This window comes from Monodon monoceros, unplaced genomic scaffold, assembly GCF_005190385.1.
Source record: "Monodon monoceros isolate NGI ecotype Baffin Bay Population unplaced genomic scaffold, NGI_Narwhal_1 Super_Scaffold_5, whole genome shotgun sequence".
Taxonomy (NCBI): domain Eukaryota; kingdom Metazoa; phylum Chordata; class Mammalia; order Artiodactyla; family Monodontidae; genus Monodon; species Monodon monoceros.
Window position 1 is genome coordinate 10,697,451 of NW_021703782.1, and position 13,295 is coordinate 10,710,745.

A 13,295-nucleotide genomic window follows, 5' to 3' on the forward strand; every position below is an offset into this window, starting at 1 on the left:
ACCCAACAGCGAAGGCCATGATCCTAAGCCACTGACTGCATCCCGCTGCTGTCACCTCTCAGTCTGGATTCAGACTTTCCTGCCTTGGCCCTGGCCGATTCCAGGAAAGCCACCAAGCAGGGCAGGAGGAAGAGCACTTGGTTAGAATTGTAGGACAGAGGGGTCGGGCACATCCGATGACTCCCACATGGAGTCAAGACCAGGCCACTCTCTTTGTTTCCTGATGAAGAAAGTGAAGATTAGAGAGGGCGGTGCTGGGCCGACTTTGCCCCGATAAATGGAGGACCCAGCAGGGAGCAAGAACGACGCATCCCTATTCCATGTCCACCGAGGGTCTCTATCGTGAAGCCCACCCGATCTCCCCACTGGATGCGGGTTGGATCCATTTCCCAAAGTTTATGCACAGAACAAGATACTGATTCACAGAGTTTGCTGCAAACTTTACAATTCTGACTGCCGGCCCTGCTAACCCCTGTGGTCAGCTCTTAGGATTTTCGGCAATACCTACAATGGTCCAGATGCCCTGAAGGGCCGTGTTAGTACCAGGAGTGTTTGATGACGTGAGACAGAGAGCAGGATTGCAGGGGGAGTACTTTCTGGGGAACGTGCAGCGGTTGGTGCCCATTGGTCCTAACCAATAGCAAACTGAAATTGCGGCAAAACCAGAGACATGAGAAATTGCTTTGCCCAGGAACCGAGACACCAGAGTTCTGGTCCCGGTTGGTCAACGAGCCCTTCAGCCCCTCTCAGCCTTTGGTTTCTTACCTGTAAAGAGGTTGAGCTGGGTGAGTCACAGCTTGTTCCAGGCTCTAACTGTGCAGGGAATGTGGGTGGGAGTGTGCAGGACCTGGAGTTCTGGCCACTCATCTGCAGAGGAAAGTGGTGAGTAATGTTGCCATCCAGGAAGCCTGGGTCTGTAGGATAAACACCACCATGATGATGCCTGATGTTTACGGGATGGTAACCCTTGCCGGGCACCAGACACTGAATTGTGTCCCCAGAAAATCCATATGTTGAGGCCCTAACCCTCAGTGTGACTGTATCTCAAGATAGGGTCTTACGAGGTAATGAAGGTTAAATGAGGTCATAAGGGTGGGGCCCCGATCTGATAGGACTGTGGCCTTCCAAGAAGAGGAAGAGAGCCTTCCCTCTGCCTCTCTCTCTCTGTCTCTCTCTCCGCTTCCCCCACACTTCCTCTCCCCCTACCATGTGAGGGCAGAGCCAGAAGGCAGCCATCTGTAAGCCAGGAAGAGCTGGTGCCTTGATCTTGGACTTCCAGCCTCCAGAACTCTGAGAAAATAAGTTTCTGTTGTCTGAGCCATCCAATCTGTGGTATTTTGTTATGGCAGCCTGGGCTGACTAAGACACTGGGAAACTCGCCAAGAGCATCATCTTACTTAATCCCCTCAGCAACCTCATTTGATAGGTCCAGTTGTAATCCCTATTTTACAGGGGAGGAAACAGAAGCACAGAGAAGGTAAATCACCCAAGACTGAGGTTCAATAGAGAAACGTCTAAAAACTCATTATCGGACTTCTCTGGCCGTCCAGCGGTTAAGATGCTGCGCTCCCAATGCAGGAGGCCTGGGTTCAATCCCTGGTCAGGGAAGATCCTGCATGTTGCACGGCATGGCCCAAAAAAATAGAAAAAAGAAAAGTGGGATTGTATAAATAAGTAAATAAATAAATAAATAAAGTGTCCCAGATTTGACCAGTGGGAACCCCTTTAGGCTGGCTCCTGTGTCCTTTAGAAACAAACAAACAAAAAGACACAAAAACAACAACAACAACTCACTATCTATGTGACTTTGGGAAGTTAATCTCTTCAAGCCTTAGTTTCCCCATCTACATAGTGGGAATAATAATAATATATGTAGCTACAATATAGAGAGAGATTATAGATTTATAGACATTATAGCTGCATTACAAATTGTAGTGAGGATTAAATGAATAAATATATGAAAAGTGCTTAGAACGGTATTCTGTTGCATAGTAGCTCTCCCATGGGTGTTTGCTATTATCATTACTGTTGAGGTTATTCTCCTGTTCCTCTGTTGCCAAACACAGATTCTGTGGCCAGCTTTGCTCATGGTTGCTCTTGCTCTTGCGCCTCTAACTTTTTACCACGTGATCCCTCTCCCTCCGCCTCTTCCTCTGTGGTCACAGCCCACTGGATCAGGGTAGACCCCTGACCCACAGGGTGAGCGATCAGATTGCTCTCCTAGGGCTGGGAACTAGAGATTGTAGGACCGGGTCCTTTGGTGGTCAGCCGTCACCCTGTTACGCTGGGCCTCGTGCAAACAGAAGATGCTGGTCAACAGAAAGGGTACAAAGAGTAGCAGGAAGGGGAGGTCAGGGGCCCCTGAGAGAAGAGAGATAGGAGACTGGCTGGTGCTCTGGAGTGAAGACGGATGCTTGAGACACTGGCAGCTTTCCACGTTTAGTCACCCTGAGATGGAGTTGTACTTCAAGTTTCCATAGCCTTGATTTTACCCGCTGCATCCTTGTCATGACTGCCCCCTCCTGATCTCCTTGCTAGAGCTTGAGAGGGCTTCTGTGACCAGGGAAACCAGAGGTGGTGGTGACTGCCTGGATGGACCCCAAGGACCCGTCTCCACCCTGTGCCTGCAAATCAAGCTGATCCCCCAAAACCACACGGTCAGGGATGTGTTGGTGGCCATTGTCCAGGACCCATGAGTTTTTCTTATGTGTGTTTGCTTATGTTCTGAAATCAACTCAGTTTTCCATCCTTGCAGCCTTGTCTCTCATTCTGGCCCCCAACTCATCCCTTGGAAATCATCCCAGACCTAACTTTTCTGGATTTGGACTCTGGGACGTTGGCTTGCTCCGATGTCCTGCTCTTGTTTCCCTGGCCCAGCTCTCTGGGTACCTGCGCCCATGCCGGCCCCTCCCACCCAGGGGTACCCCTGCCAGGCCTGTCATCCATCCCACCCGGGACAGTGAGTAGTGAGAGTTTCCTGGAGGGTTTCCTGGGGACCCAGACTGTGAAATGACACCACTGGATGGTCCTCACTGCCTCCCCCAAGGCCCATTACCTCTGTGCCACGACCCCTTCTTCTCCAGCCCCCAGCCTGCCCCGCACGAGGCGGAGACGTATCTTTCACTACTGCCCCCTCCTCTATGAGAGGCGAGCCCCCAGGCAAGGCGGCTTCAGCCCTGTAACCCCGCAGTACCTAACTCACTGCCCAGCACATCTCAGTTGTTGATGGGAGCAGGTGGGGCAGGGACCCTGAGCCACCACGGGGAGTAAGGAAGTGGTGGGCGCCTCGTGCCATGGTCCCTGGGGCCCCATCCCCATCCTTCCACCTCTCTGCTTGCTTCCTCTACCAAACACCCTATGAGGCTTAATTTCAAGTGCTGACTTGACCAGGCCATGGGATACTCAGATGTCGGATTAAACATTATTTCTAGGCGTATCAGTGAAAGTGTTTCCGGAAGAGATGAGCATTCGAATTAAGTGAGCGTTTGAATGGGTGCACTGAGTAGAGAAGATGGCCCTTCACTAAAGCAGATGGGCAGCCTTTCAGTCTGTTGAGGGCCTGAATAGGACAAAAAGGCGGAGGAAGGGAGAATTCTCTCTCTGCCTGACTGTGTGAGCTGGGACAGCTGTCTTCTGCCCTAGGGCTGGAACCATACCATTGACTCTCCTGGGCCTCCAGCTTGGGGATGGCAGATCATGGCACTTCTCAGCCTTCCTTTCTCTGGAGAATTCTGACTAATGCTCCCCACAACCCCTGCCCCCCCCCAAAAAAAAGTAAAAAAGCAAAACAAGGCACAGGGCTTTCACTAGGCCATGTTTTACTGACAAATGCGGTTACTATGCTACCATAGTCTGAATGTTCATGTCCACCCCCCCAAATTTCTATGTTGAAATCTAACCCCCAGTGTGATGGGTTCAGGAAGGGGGGGCCTTTGGGAGGGGATTAGGTCACGAGGGTGGATGACCCTCATCATTTATGTTGTTTCTGCTGTTTAGAAGTCACCCAGTCTGTGGTGTTCTGTTACAGCAGCCTGAACGGACAAAGACATATGCCTTGAAAGCCAGCCGAGGGCACAGCCCCTTCACGCACCCCTGATTCCTGGAACAGGCCCAGCTGATTCACAGAGGACCCAGCTGTCCTTTGTTTCCTGTGGACCCTGGAGGGCCAGGTCCTTTGGGGCAGGTCTGGTCTCCTCCCCCTTTTCTGTTTTATCTCCTTGTGTTAGGGGCAAGACGGGGGAGCAGGGGGTATCACTCAGGTGTCCTGTCTTATTTTCCAATCTCATTCTAGCCCAAGAGCTCTAGGGCCCTGCTGCGAGATTAGTAGGCTCACCTTGCTTCCACTGGGTTCCTGCTCACTGAGGGTAATCCCTCAGCCACGCTTGGTCCCTGGCCCCTGCAGGACCACTGGGAACTCCCAGCAGAACTCAGTGTTTCCAGAGTGAAGGGCCAGGGGGTCCGACCTGGACTCCACAGTGGGACTGAATATCTAAGGGACCCCTTGTGCACTGGTTCCCCTTCAAAGGCCACGTGAGGTGGAGCCCTTGAAGACATCACGGTCCCGGTCAAGCACAAAGGACCAGAAGACACCTCCCTCCTGGAAACAACTCTTTACTGAGTCGGTGATACTACGTGGCATGATATCATATGTAGACAGGAGAACTACATGGCAGTGAGGGCAGCGGGAGTGCAAGCCAGTTGCACACCTGTTACAAGAAGGGGGAAGGCTTCTGGAATGGGGAGGGGCCGGTCTCTGGGTCGGGCTGGGGAGGGGACAGCTGTAAGCCCCCATCCCAGGGGTGGTCGTTATCTGTTAGAACACAAAGGAGGGGCAGCTTCACTGGGGATGTCCCAGTCCTCCTTGCTGCTGGCTGTGCAGGAGGATGAAGGTGGGTGAGGGGTGACATCAAAGGGAGCTGGGGCCCCTCCCCCTCATCTGGTCCAGCTGCGCCTGCAGAGAGGCCTGGGGCCATTCTGGGTCACGGTGGGGTGAGGTCAGGAGGAGAGCAGGCACGGGGAAGGGAGAGCAGCCCGGCGGTCAGCCCTCCCCCAGTTGCCACAAAGTGGTCACCCCCCGGCTCGGAACGGGGCCTTCTACTTTGGCAGAACGTTCCAGGGCCTGGAGAGTGTCCCGGTGCAGATGAAGCTCCTGCTTGGATTCCTTCTGGGATGCTCCTGAGAGGTGGACGCAAGGATGAAGCGAGGAATTTTCTGGAGATGTGGAAAAAAATGCTGAACTCCTGGGGGCACAGTGCTCAGGGCCCAGGTGTGTCCCGTGTGAGTTCCCGGGACTCTGCTCCCGTGGTTACAGGGAAGGTCTTGTGGTTGCCAAATCCACCTCGTCCCTTGAGTTTGAACCATAATCCCCTGCAAAGCTTTTCCTGGGTCTTTCCAACCCCTGGGAGCCTCAGGGAACTGCCAGCCAGCTAGGATGGGTGTGAAGATGCTAGAAAGACTAGCGCTGGTCACCAACTCAGAGCCAGAATTAAGACCGCTGCCCCAAGGTAGCCACTTCCCCGGCAGGCTCAGCCACAGGCGAGGGGGCTTCTCCTGCCCTCTCCTCCCGCCCAGCCACGGAAACCCAGTCAGCCCCCCGGCCAGCAGGGAAATGTGCGTGTGCATGTGCGTGTGTGTATACGGGGCTGCCTTCTATGGTATAGTCACTACTGGGAAGCCCGGAGGTGCAGGGTCAGGCCTGGGAGAACGCTCTTCGGGACCGAAGGACCACAATGTCTGCAGGTGCGGCTTTTCAGGGGTCTCTCCTCACCCGAGCACCCTTCCCCACCTTCTGCGTGGCAGTGTCTGGGACCGGGCCGCTCCTTAATAGCGGCTCTGGCTTCCTGGTGGGCCTGGGGGCCCAGGGAGGCCAGGGGGACCCTGGATTCCTGGTTCGCCCTTTGGCCCCACGGGCCCCCGCTGGCCTGGTGACCCTATCTTCCCAGCGATCCCTGGTTTTCCCTGAGGCCCCTCTGGCCCTGGAGACCCTGGAGGCCCCTCTGGCCCTGGGGGCCCCACGTCCCCTTTGGGGCCTGGCTGTCCTCTTGGGCCTCCAGTTCCAAAGCTGCCCTTCGAGCCTTTGAGGCCTGGGAAACCTCGCAGGCCAACCGGCCCCCTTTCTCCTACAGGCCCGGTGTCCCCTGGCTGCCCTTGAGGACCCTGAGGTCCTGGGGGGCCCAAGCTGCCGAGGTCTCCTTTTGGTCCTCTGCTGCCAACAGGCCCTTTCACGCCCACATCTCCCTTGAGTCCTCTCGGTCCTGGAGGGCCTGGGGCACCTAGGGTCAGAGAGAAGAGGGGAGAGATCAGTCCAGGAGGGCAGGTGTCCCGAGGCTGTCCCCTGAAGTGGACGCCTGGCAGTGGGCACTGTGACACCCGAGGGTCCGAAGCCACAGGGCCCAGGTCTGCCGACTGACTTGACCCTCTAAATCGGCTTGGCCACCGGTGAAGTGGGGCTGAGAATCTCACCTGCAGGCTGTGAGCCCATCCCGAGCTGACACGCGTTGGCATTTGGCATGAGGCCTGCGCCTGGAGGGCACTCATTGTTTTGACTTCAGGGCTTGGCCGTAGTTCCACACGTGCACTCAGGTTGGGGGCTGAGAGAGCTGGACAGCTCTGGGCAAAGGCCACAACTATCCAGGATCATCTGTCCTACTCTGGAGAGCGGCCTGGATGCCTACACTCATTATGGACTTTGACTGCTGTCCTGACCTCCTGCCCCACCCCCATCCCAACCCCAGGATTTGCCCCTGACCTTTAGGCACCTGGGACCAGGAATGGAGTCAGGTGACATGGAGGAGAAAGCCAAGAAAGTGAAGCCTGAGAAGTGGATCCCTCCCAGTGTGAGTGAGTGAGTGGGAACAGCTACAACCCAGAGAAAGGGCAGCTCCTCCAGGAAGTCCACCCTGACTACTCCAGCATCTTCTCTGAGCTCTTAGAGCTAATACTTTCTGAATCTTTTAGTTGATACATAGAAAGAGAAGTCACAATATAGTGAAAGCAAATCCTTGGTACCTCTCTGGTGGACTCCACTAGACTGTAGGGCCCCAGGAAGATGGGCGGGCCACGGCTCCCATCCCCTGCCCTGGGCTCGGAGCCCAGGCACACAGCAGGGTAAGCTCAGTATACACTTGAAGAGCGTGATTCACCAAACAGCTGTGGACCCCCCGCTTTTGCTCAGCTCTGGCCTAGGGCCTGGGAGAGACGCCAGGATGAAGACACTCTTCTCTTCCTTAAAGAGCCCAGTCTAGCACTCAAGCCAGGGGTCAGATGACCTTAATGCCCTTCCTGCCTGCCATGTAGGTCAGAGTCACCACCTCTCAGAGCTGTACCAACCCTGAAGACACAGAGCAGAGTGTGGCCGTCACTCTGGCCAAGGCACGTCAGATGCCCTGGGGTCAGAAGAAAAGAACCCTCTGGCCTAGTGAGAACAGGAATTGTGGAGAACAGCTTTAGCCCCCGCGGGGTCAAGGCACCGCAAAAGCCTGGCTTTCTTCGGTGGTCTAGGCACCGGGTCACAGGCTGCCCCCCAGGCCTGGCCTGGGAGGTGAATTCTCACACCCATACTTGGCTCTCCCCGAGAACTCTGCTGTTACACCATCCCCTTTGTAACAGAATCCTGGAGTTTTTGAGCTCGGTGGGAGCCAGTCCAACTCCTCCATGTCAGAGAGGAGGCATCTAAAGCTCAGAGAGGTGACGTGATAGCCCCAGGGGGCCCTGAGCGGAAACCAGAAGCTGGGTGGGCCTCTCAGAGAGACGGGATCTTCTCTGTGGGAGCCGGGAGCCCTCCCAGTGGCCGTGACCCAGTTCTGCGGCCTCGGGGCCCGTCCCCGCTAATGCAGACACCACTGCTGTCCATCCTGGCCGGGGCTACCTGCTGCCCGCCCCCAGCCTCCCCCCACACTCCCACCCCCTCGGTGCCCCCTCTCACCTCCCTCCCGGAGTGTTTGTAAGTGGAGCAGAGAGTCAGTGAACCCCATCCTCCAGTGACGATCTAAACTGGGGCCCAGACAAACTCAGCCCCACCAGGGCCAATAAAAACCTTCCAGCCATTCCCTGCCACCTCCTGCCCATGCCCGCCTCCCACACACAGCGGGGCTGTGGCCTGCGTGGGCTTGGCTCACGTGGCCTGCCGGCAGCACCGGCTGAGATGCCTGCCGTCATGGGCTGGCTGGGGTCTGGGAGCAGCTTGACCTGCCCTTGTGTCTCTAGCACAGCAGCCAGAACAACACGGCCCAACGAGGGCACAGGGCGACACCGGGCAGGGACCACCTGCCCCAGCCCGGCAGGCATGGCTGGGAACTGGCAAAGCCACTGCGCCTATCCTCACCCCAGCTCTGCCCTTGGCGCCTGGGCCAGCCGGGGCTGGAAAAGCAGAGCCATTTGGAGGTGGAGAGGCCCCCGTAGGCTGTGCAAGTGGAAGGGAATCAGAGGGTGTGGAGTGACGCTGGGCAAGTCGCTGCCCATCTGCGCTCAGACCATCTATAACATTGAGGTTGCACTTGACCGTCCCCCAGGGCCCTGTGGCTCCACAAGGACCCCTCCTCCTGCCTCTGTCCCTCCTGCTCTAAGAACGTGGCTCCCAGGGCTTGCCCCAGCTCCCTGGTTCTTCTCTCTTTCTCTATAACCACTGCTGTGGCTTCCACTCTTGTCCCCTGGATGGATGGTCCCCAGGCCCAGCCTGGACTCAGGAAAAGCCTGAGAAATCTCATCTGGACAAGGATGCCCACGGATCCAGCGGGAGCCCCTCCCTCCTTCCGTGGGACCCCCATCCTTCCTGAGCCACCATCCTCGTCGCTCGTCCTCTGCTCCCTGGCCCCTAAGGGCACGGCGGCTGCAAGGATTTCTCACGGTTTCTACGCCAACAGCGGGGAGAAAAGGCAGAGAGTAAAGGCCTCTCTTTTGCTTCTCCCCTCCAGCCCCCTCGGGCTCCTCTTTCTGGGCAAGCTCTTGGGTACCTTTCGCTGGCTGGGGAAGGCTGGGTGCCCACGGGCCCAGGGTGTCGGTTTGCGCAGAAGCCTGGGTCGCACCGTTCTCCTCACTCCCCCAGGAGCTGCAGCCCCTAGTGCAAGTGGAAGGAGGCCCGGCAGGAATGGGGTCACCTCCCTCTCCACTGCCGCTGCTGACCCCGTCTCTGAGAGCCCACGCAGGTCTCCCAGTCAGTGGCCTGGAGGACATCCGGTGGGGTGGCTCCACCTGGGGCAGGACCTGTGTTGCAGGCATTGGCCTCTCTCACTGCCCTGTCTCGGTGTCGGTGTGCCCACGATGGCCCCGGCTCACCCTAACTTCTCTGTGACCTGCCTTCTCTTGGGTCACGGCCACTGGGAGGGCTCCCTGCTCCCACATAGAAGATCCCGTTTCTCTGAGCAGTGAACGTTTGCCTGCCTAGTCTCTCGTACGTCCCCAGCACTGTACATTGAGATCATCGCCCCATTTTACAGATGAGAAGTCACGGTGCAGAGAGTGGCGACTTGCCCACCATCACCAAGCAGGAAGGGTGGAGACAGGATGCAAACCCAGGCCTGAGAGGCTCCTGGTCTGGTCCCTAGACCCCCTCCCACTGCCAGGACCTCCTGCCCTCGTGCCACTTGGAGGAGGTGGAGGGTCCCCACAGAGCTGGGAAGGGGTCACCTGAAGGACTGTCTTCCTCTGGTGAGCCGAGCCTCTGCCTGTCCCTCCAGAGCCAGCCATGAGTCATACAGTCAGAGAGGGGAGAGCTGGCAGGACCTGGGTCTGGCCCGGGAGGAAATCAACAAGCAAAGCTTAGCGGTTAGCATGGGGGGAAGGGATGCAGGCAGAGGCTGACCAGGGGCTCTCCACAACAGGAGGCCCTTCACCCAGCCTGTAACAAGATCTGGGTGTCGGAAGGGCTAAAGGGCAAAGTGGGGGGCAGGGAGCTAAATGCTTCTCTGAGCAGCGGGGGCACATTTGAGACAAAGGAGGAAACGTGATGGGGGAGAGGAACGGGGCACTGTGGAGTCCCAAGAAGGCCCGGAATTACTCAGGAAGCCCTGGGCTGTAATTAGGCCATCACGGCCCATTAGCGCAGAGCCACAGCTGACTGCACGTCTGGGACAAGTAGGTGGTCTGCTCCTGGTCTGCACTGGGAGTGGGGAGAGGGTGGGGGGCTGAGCAGAAGCACCGAGTCCTCAGGGTACCAACACTGCCCACCCATGGGTGAGGGAGTGCATGGGCGGGGAGAGGGTGGGTGCAGTCCATCTCATAATCCAAAGCAACGTGCCAGCCTACAAAGGGAGAGGGAGACAGAAACAGAAGGGGAGGCTCTCAGGAGACTGGCCTGGTGCCATGAAGGCACACTAGCCTGTACTTCAGAGGACCTGAGTTTGAGTCCCAGCTCCCCTATTAACAAATCGGGTGGCTGGGTAAGTCATTTGGCCCTCTTTGGACTGCAGGCTCCTCTTTGTTCAGTGAGAATATCAGCCTGGGTCAGGGGCTCTCAGTCCCGGCTGTTGTTACCTGAGGAGCATTGAAAAAATGCCAGTGGATTTCCACGTCTGCCTATGATGGATTAATTTGTACAGACTCAACCTCCCGCTGAGAGCAACCAGAATCATTAGACAGAATGCCAAGGCATCCTTCTGAAAGCTTTGGAGAGCGATCAAGGGCCAGACTCCCAGGGAGAAGGGAGACTCATTGGAGAAAGCCAGACCTTCTGTGCCTCTTTCTCCTCTCAAGGCGTTTGTTGACTAGTAATTGGTTTGGGCAGAGACACTGAGAAGCTGAGTAGGGTTTTCAGCAGCTTCACTGGGGCTGGGGCTCAGGGCTGCCAAGGTCCAGGGCTGAGATTCAGGAGAAAAGGAAGAAAGGAAACTGTGTGGGCATCTGCGGTAAGGACCAGGGGGCGGAGAAGCTGAACAGAGAATCAGGCTTCATCCCTTCAGTCCTGTGGGGCTGGGGAGACAATAACCTGAGTTCAAGGCCAACAGGTAGTAGTGCCCTGTAAACACTCCTCAAGGACTATGTCCTGGAAGAATGTATCAGAAATAGGCCAGGTGTCACGGTAAGCTCTGTCGCAGGCGCCAACAGGTAGTATTGCCCTGTAAACACTCCTCAAGGACTATGTCCTGGAAGTAAGAATGTATCAGAAATAGGCCAGGTGTCATGGTAAGCTCTGTCGCAGGCACCAACAGAAGCTGGTATAATTCTCCTTTCCATTAATCCCCCTTGCTTCTCAATAACAAGCGAACCTACTAATCCTCCAAGCAGGCATGTTCCTCCCTGCCTCCCCTCCAGGTAGCTCCTCCGCCCTAAACCACAGAATAATTCAAAGTTCTCTTTACAACTGTAAACTCCTGGACACTGTCTGTGGCAGGAGGAAGGAGGTTAGTGTTTAGGGAACGAATTGGTAGGTGTAATCCCTCGTCCTCAGCTTCTGCCCTGTGGTCATGCTTTCACTGATGCACTCAACGAGCAAATGTTTCCTGAGAACTTTCCAAAGGTCAGGCACTGTGCTGGGCACTGATGAACAAGACAAGGAGCCCACCATCAAGTGAATTAGATTCAGAATCATCCCTTCATTAGGACACCCTTTTATATTTTACCAAGAACTGTTCACACAGTTAACATTGTTACTCAAAATCACCCATGGGATATAGGCAGGGCAGATATTATATTCCTACTTACAGATGAAGAAGCTGAATTGAAAGTAGCCAAGAGGGCTTCTCTGGTGGCACAGTGGTTAAGAATCCACCTGCCAATGCAGGGGACACGGGTTCGAGCCCTGGTCCGGGAAGATCCCACAGGCCGCGGAGCAACTAAGCCCGTGTGCCATGGCTACTGAGCCTGTGCTCTAGAGCCCGTGAGCCATAACTACTGAAGCCCACGCACTTAGAGCCCGTGCTCCACAGCAAGAGAAGCCACCACAATGAGAACCAGCACACCGCAATGAAGAGTAGCCGCTACTCGCCGCAACTAGAGAAAGCCCGCACGCAGCAACGAAGACCCAAAGCAGCCAAAAATAAATAAATAAAATAAATAAATTTATATATAAAAAAAGAAAGTAGCCAAGAGTCTTGTCCAAGGCCACTCAGCAAATAAGCAATGATGCTTTCTTGGCTCCAATTCCCAAGCGATAGCCTTAGGGTAGGCACTGTCTAGCACACACACAGAAATCCTCCTATAGAATAGGAAGAAACATTCTATGAGAGGCACAAACACTATAGAAGTACCACTGGCTTTCCGTTTGGCAAATGGAGACTCAGAATTAATCACAGAGCTGGAAGAAGTCTCAGAGAACAGCTGGTCTTATCCATTGATTTACATATGAAACAAAACAAAACAAAACCCCCCCCAAAAACCAGAGGCCCTGAAAGATTAAGTGATTCTGCCTAAAGACCCACAGCAAATTAGAATCCAGGCTCCTTCCCCGGACAGTTTAAGAGCCCCAGAGCTTCAGTCAGCACTTGGCACCTTCCACACTGGCTGTGGCCATTGCTGTCCCTCTTCCTTTATTCTGGAGAGCAGCTTGGCTGCAGCCAGAGGGAGACATTGCCAGCCCCAGCGTGAAAGCCGATCAGCACCTGTCTATGAATGAATGAATGACATGTTCCTGTAGGAAGGGATGTTCATTTTGTCCCTGGAATTTTCTTTCAGATGTGAGAGGCTTTATATGTGGTGATTTAACAACCAAGAGAAATGTTGCCCAAAGACACAATTTAAACAAATATGCTGAGAGTCAAATGTAGCTCAAAGCGATGTCCCACCTTGCTCTCCGGTTAGGATGAGGTTCTTTGATGAGAACTCTGCCATCATTAGGACAGGAGCAAATATAAAGTCCCATGACTATTGTTGGGTTATACTTAGAGTGAGGTTCTCAAATTGTTCCCTTACTAACTCTTGGTGCCATTTCCTTCTTTTCCAGTCTGTCCCACACATGACACCTAATCAGGACTGAGTGGAAATGCCTTTTTGGTATCTGCTCTCAGTGTCTCCTCTTCTGGCTGGGCACTAGACGTGTGCGTCTCAGAGCCATGGCAAGGGGTCAGGATCTTAATCATAGTGTGACCTTGAGCTATCCCTTAACCTTTCCCAGTCCCAGGTCACCTTTCTGTAAAGGTGCACCTGCAACACGTCTTGTCCACAAAGGTTGTCAGGCTAGGGGAGGGACAGATTGGGAGTTTGGGACTGACATGTACACACTGCAATAATTAAAACAGATAACCAACAAGGACCTACTGTATAGTACAGGGAACTCTGCTCGTTATTCTATAATAACATAAATGGGAAAACAATTTGAAAAAGAATAGATACACGTATATGTATAACTGAATCACTTTGCTGTA

At 54.8% G+C, this 13,295-nt stretch overlaps 1 protein-coding gene across 5 annotated transcripts in view; it reads right to left on the bottom strand.

Annotated features, from left to right (window-relative positions):
* Positions 1-13,295, bottom strand: part of SCARA3 (scavenger receptor class A member 3) — a 56,327-nt gene that overhangs the window by 9,403 nt on the left and 33,629 nt on the right. For 3 of the 5 annotated variants that reach the window (XM_029203941.1, XM_029203942.1, XM_029203943.1), the window contains one exon: positions 4,598-6,272. The exons of the other annotated variants lie outside the window; for them this stretch is intronic. In XM_029203941.1, the coding sequence (XP_029059774.1) occupies positions 5,821-6,272 (452 nt within the window). In that variant the 3' untranslated portion in view covers positions 4,598-5,820. Of the gene's footprint in view, positions 1-4,597; positions 6,273-13,295 lie in introns of those variants that run through there. 5 annotated transcript variants of the gene reach the window in all.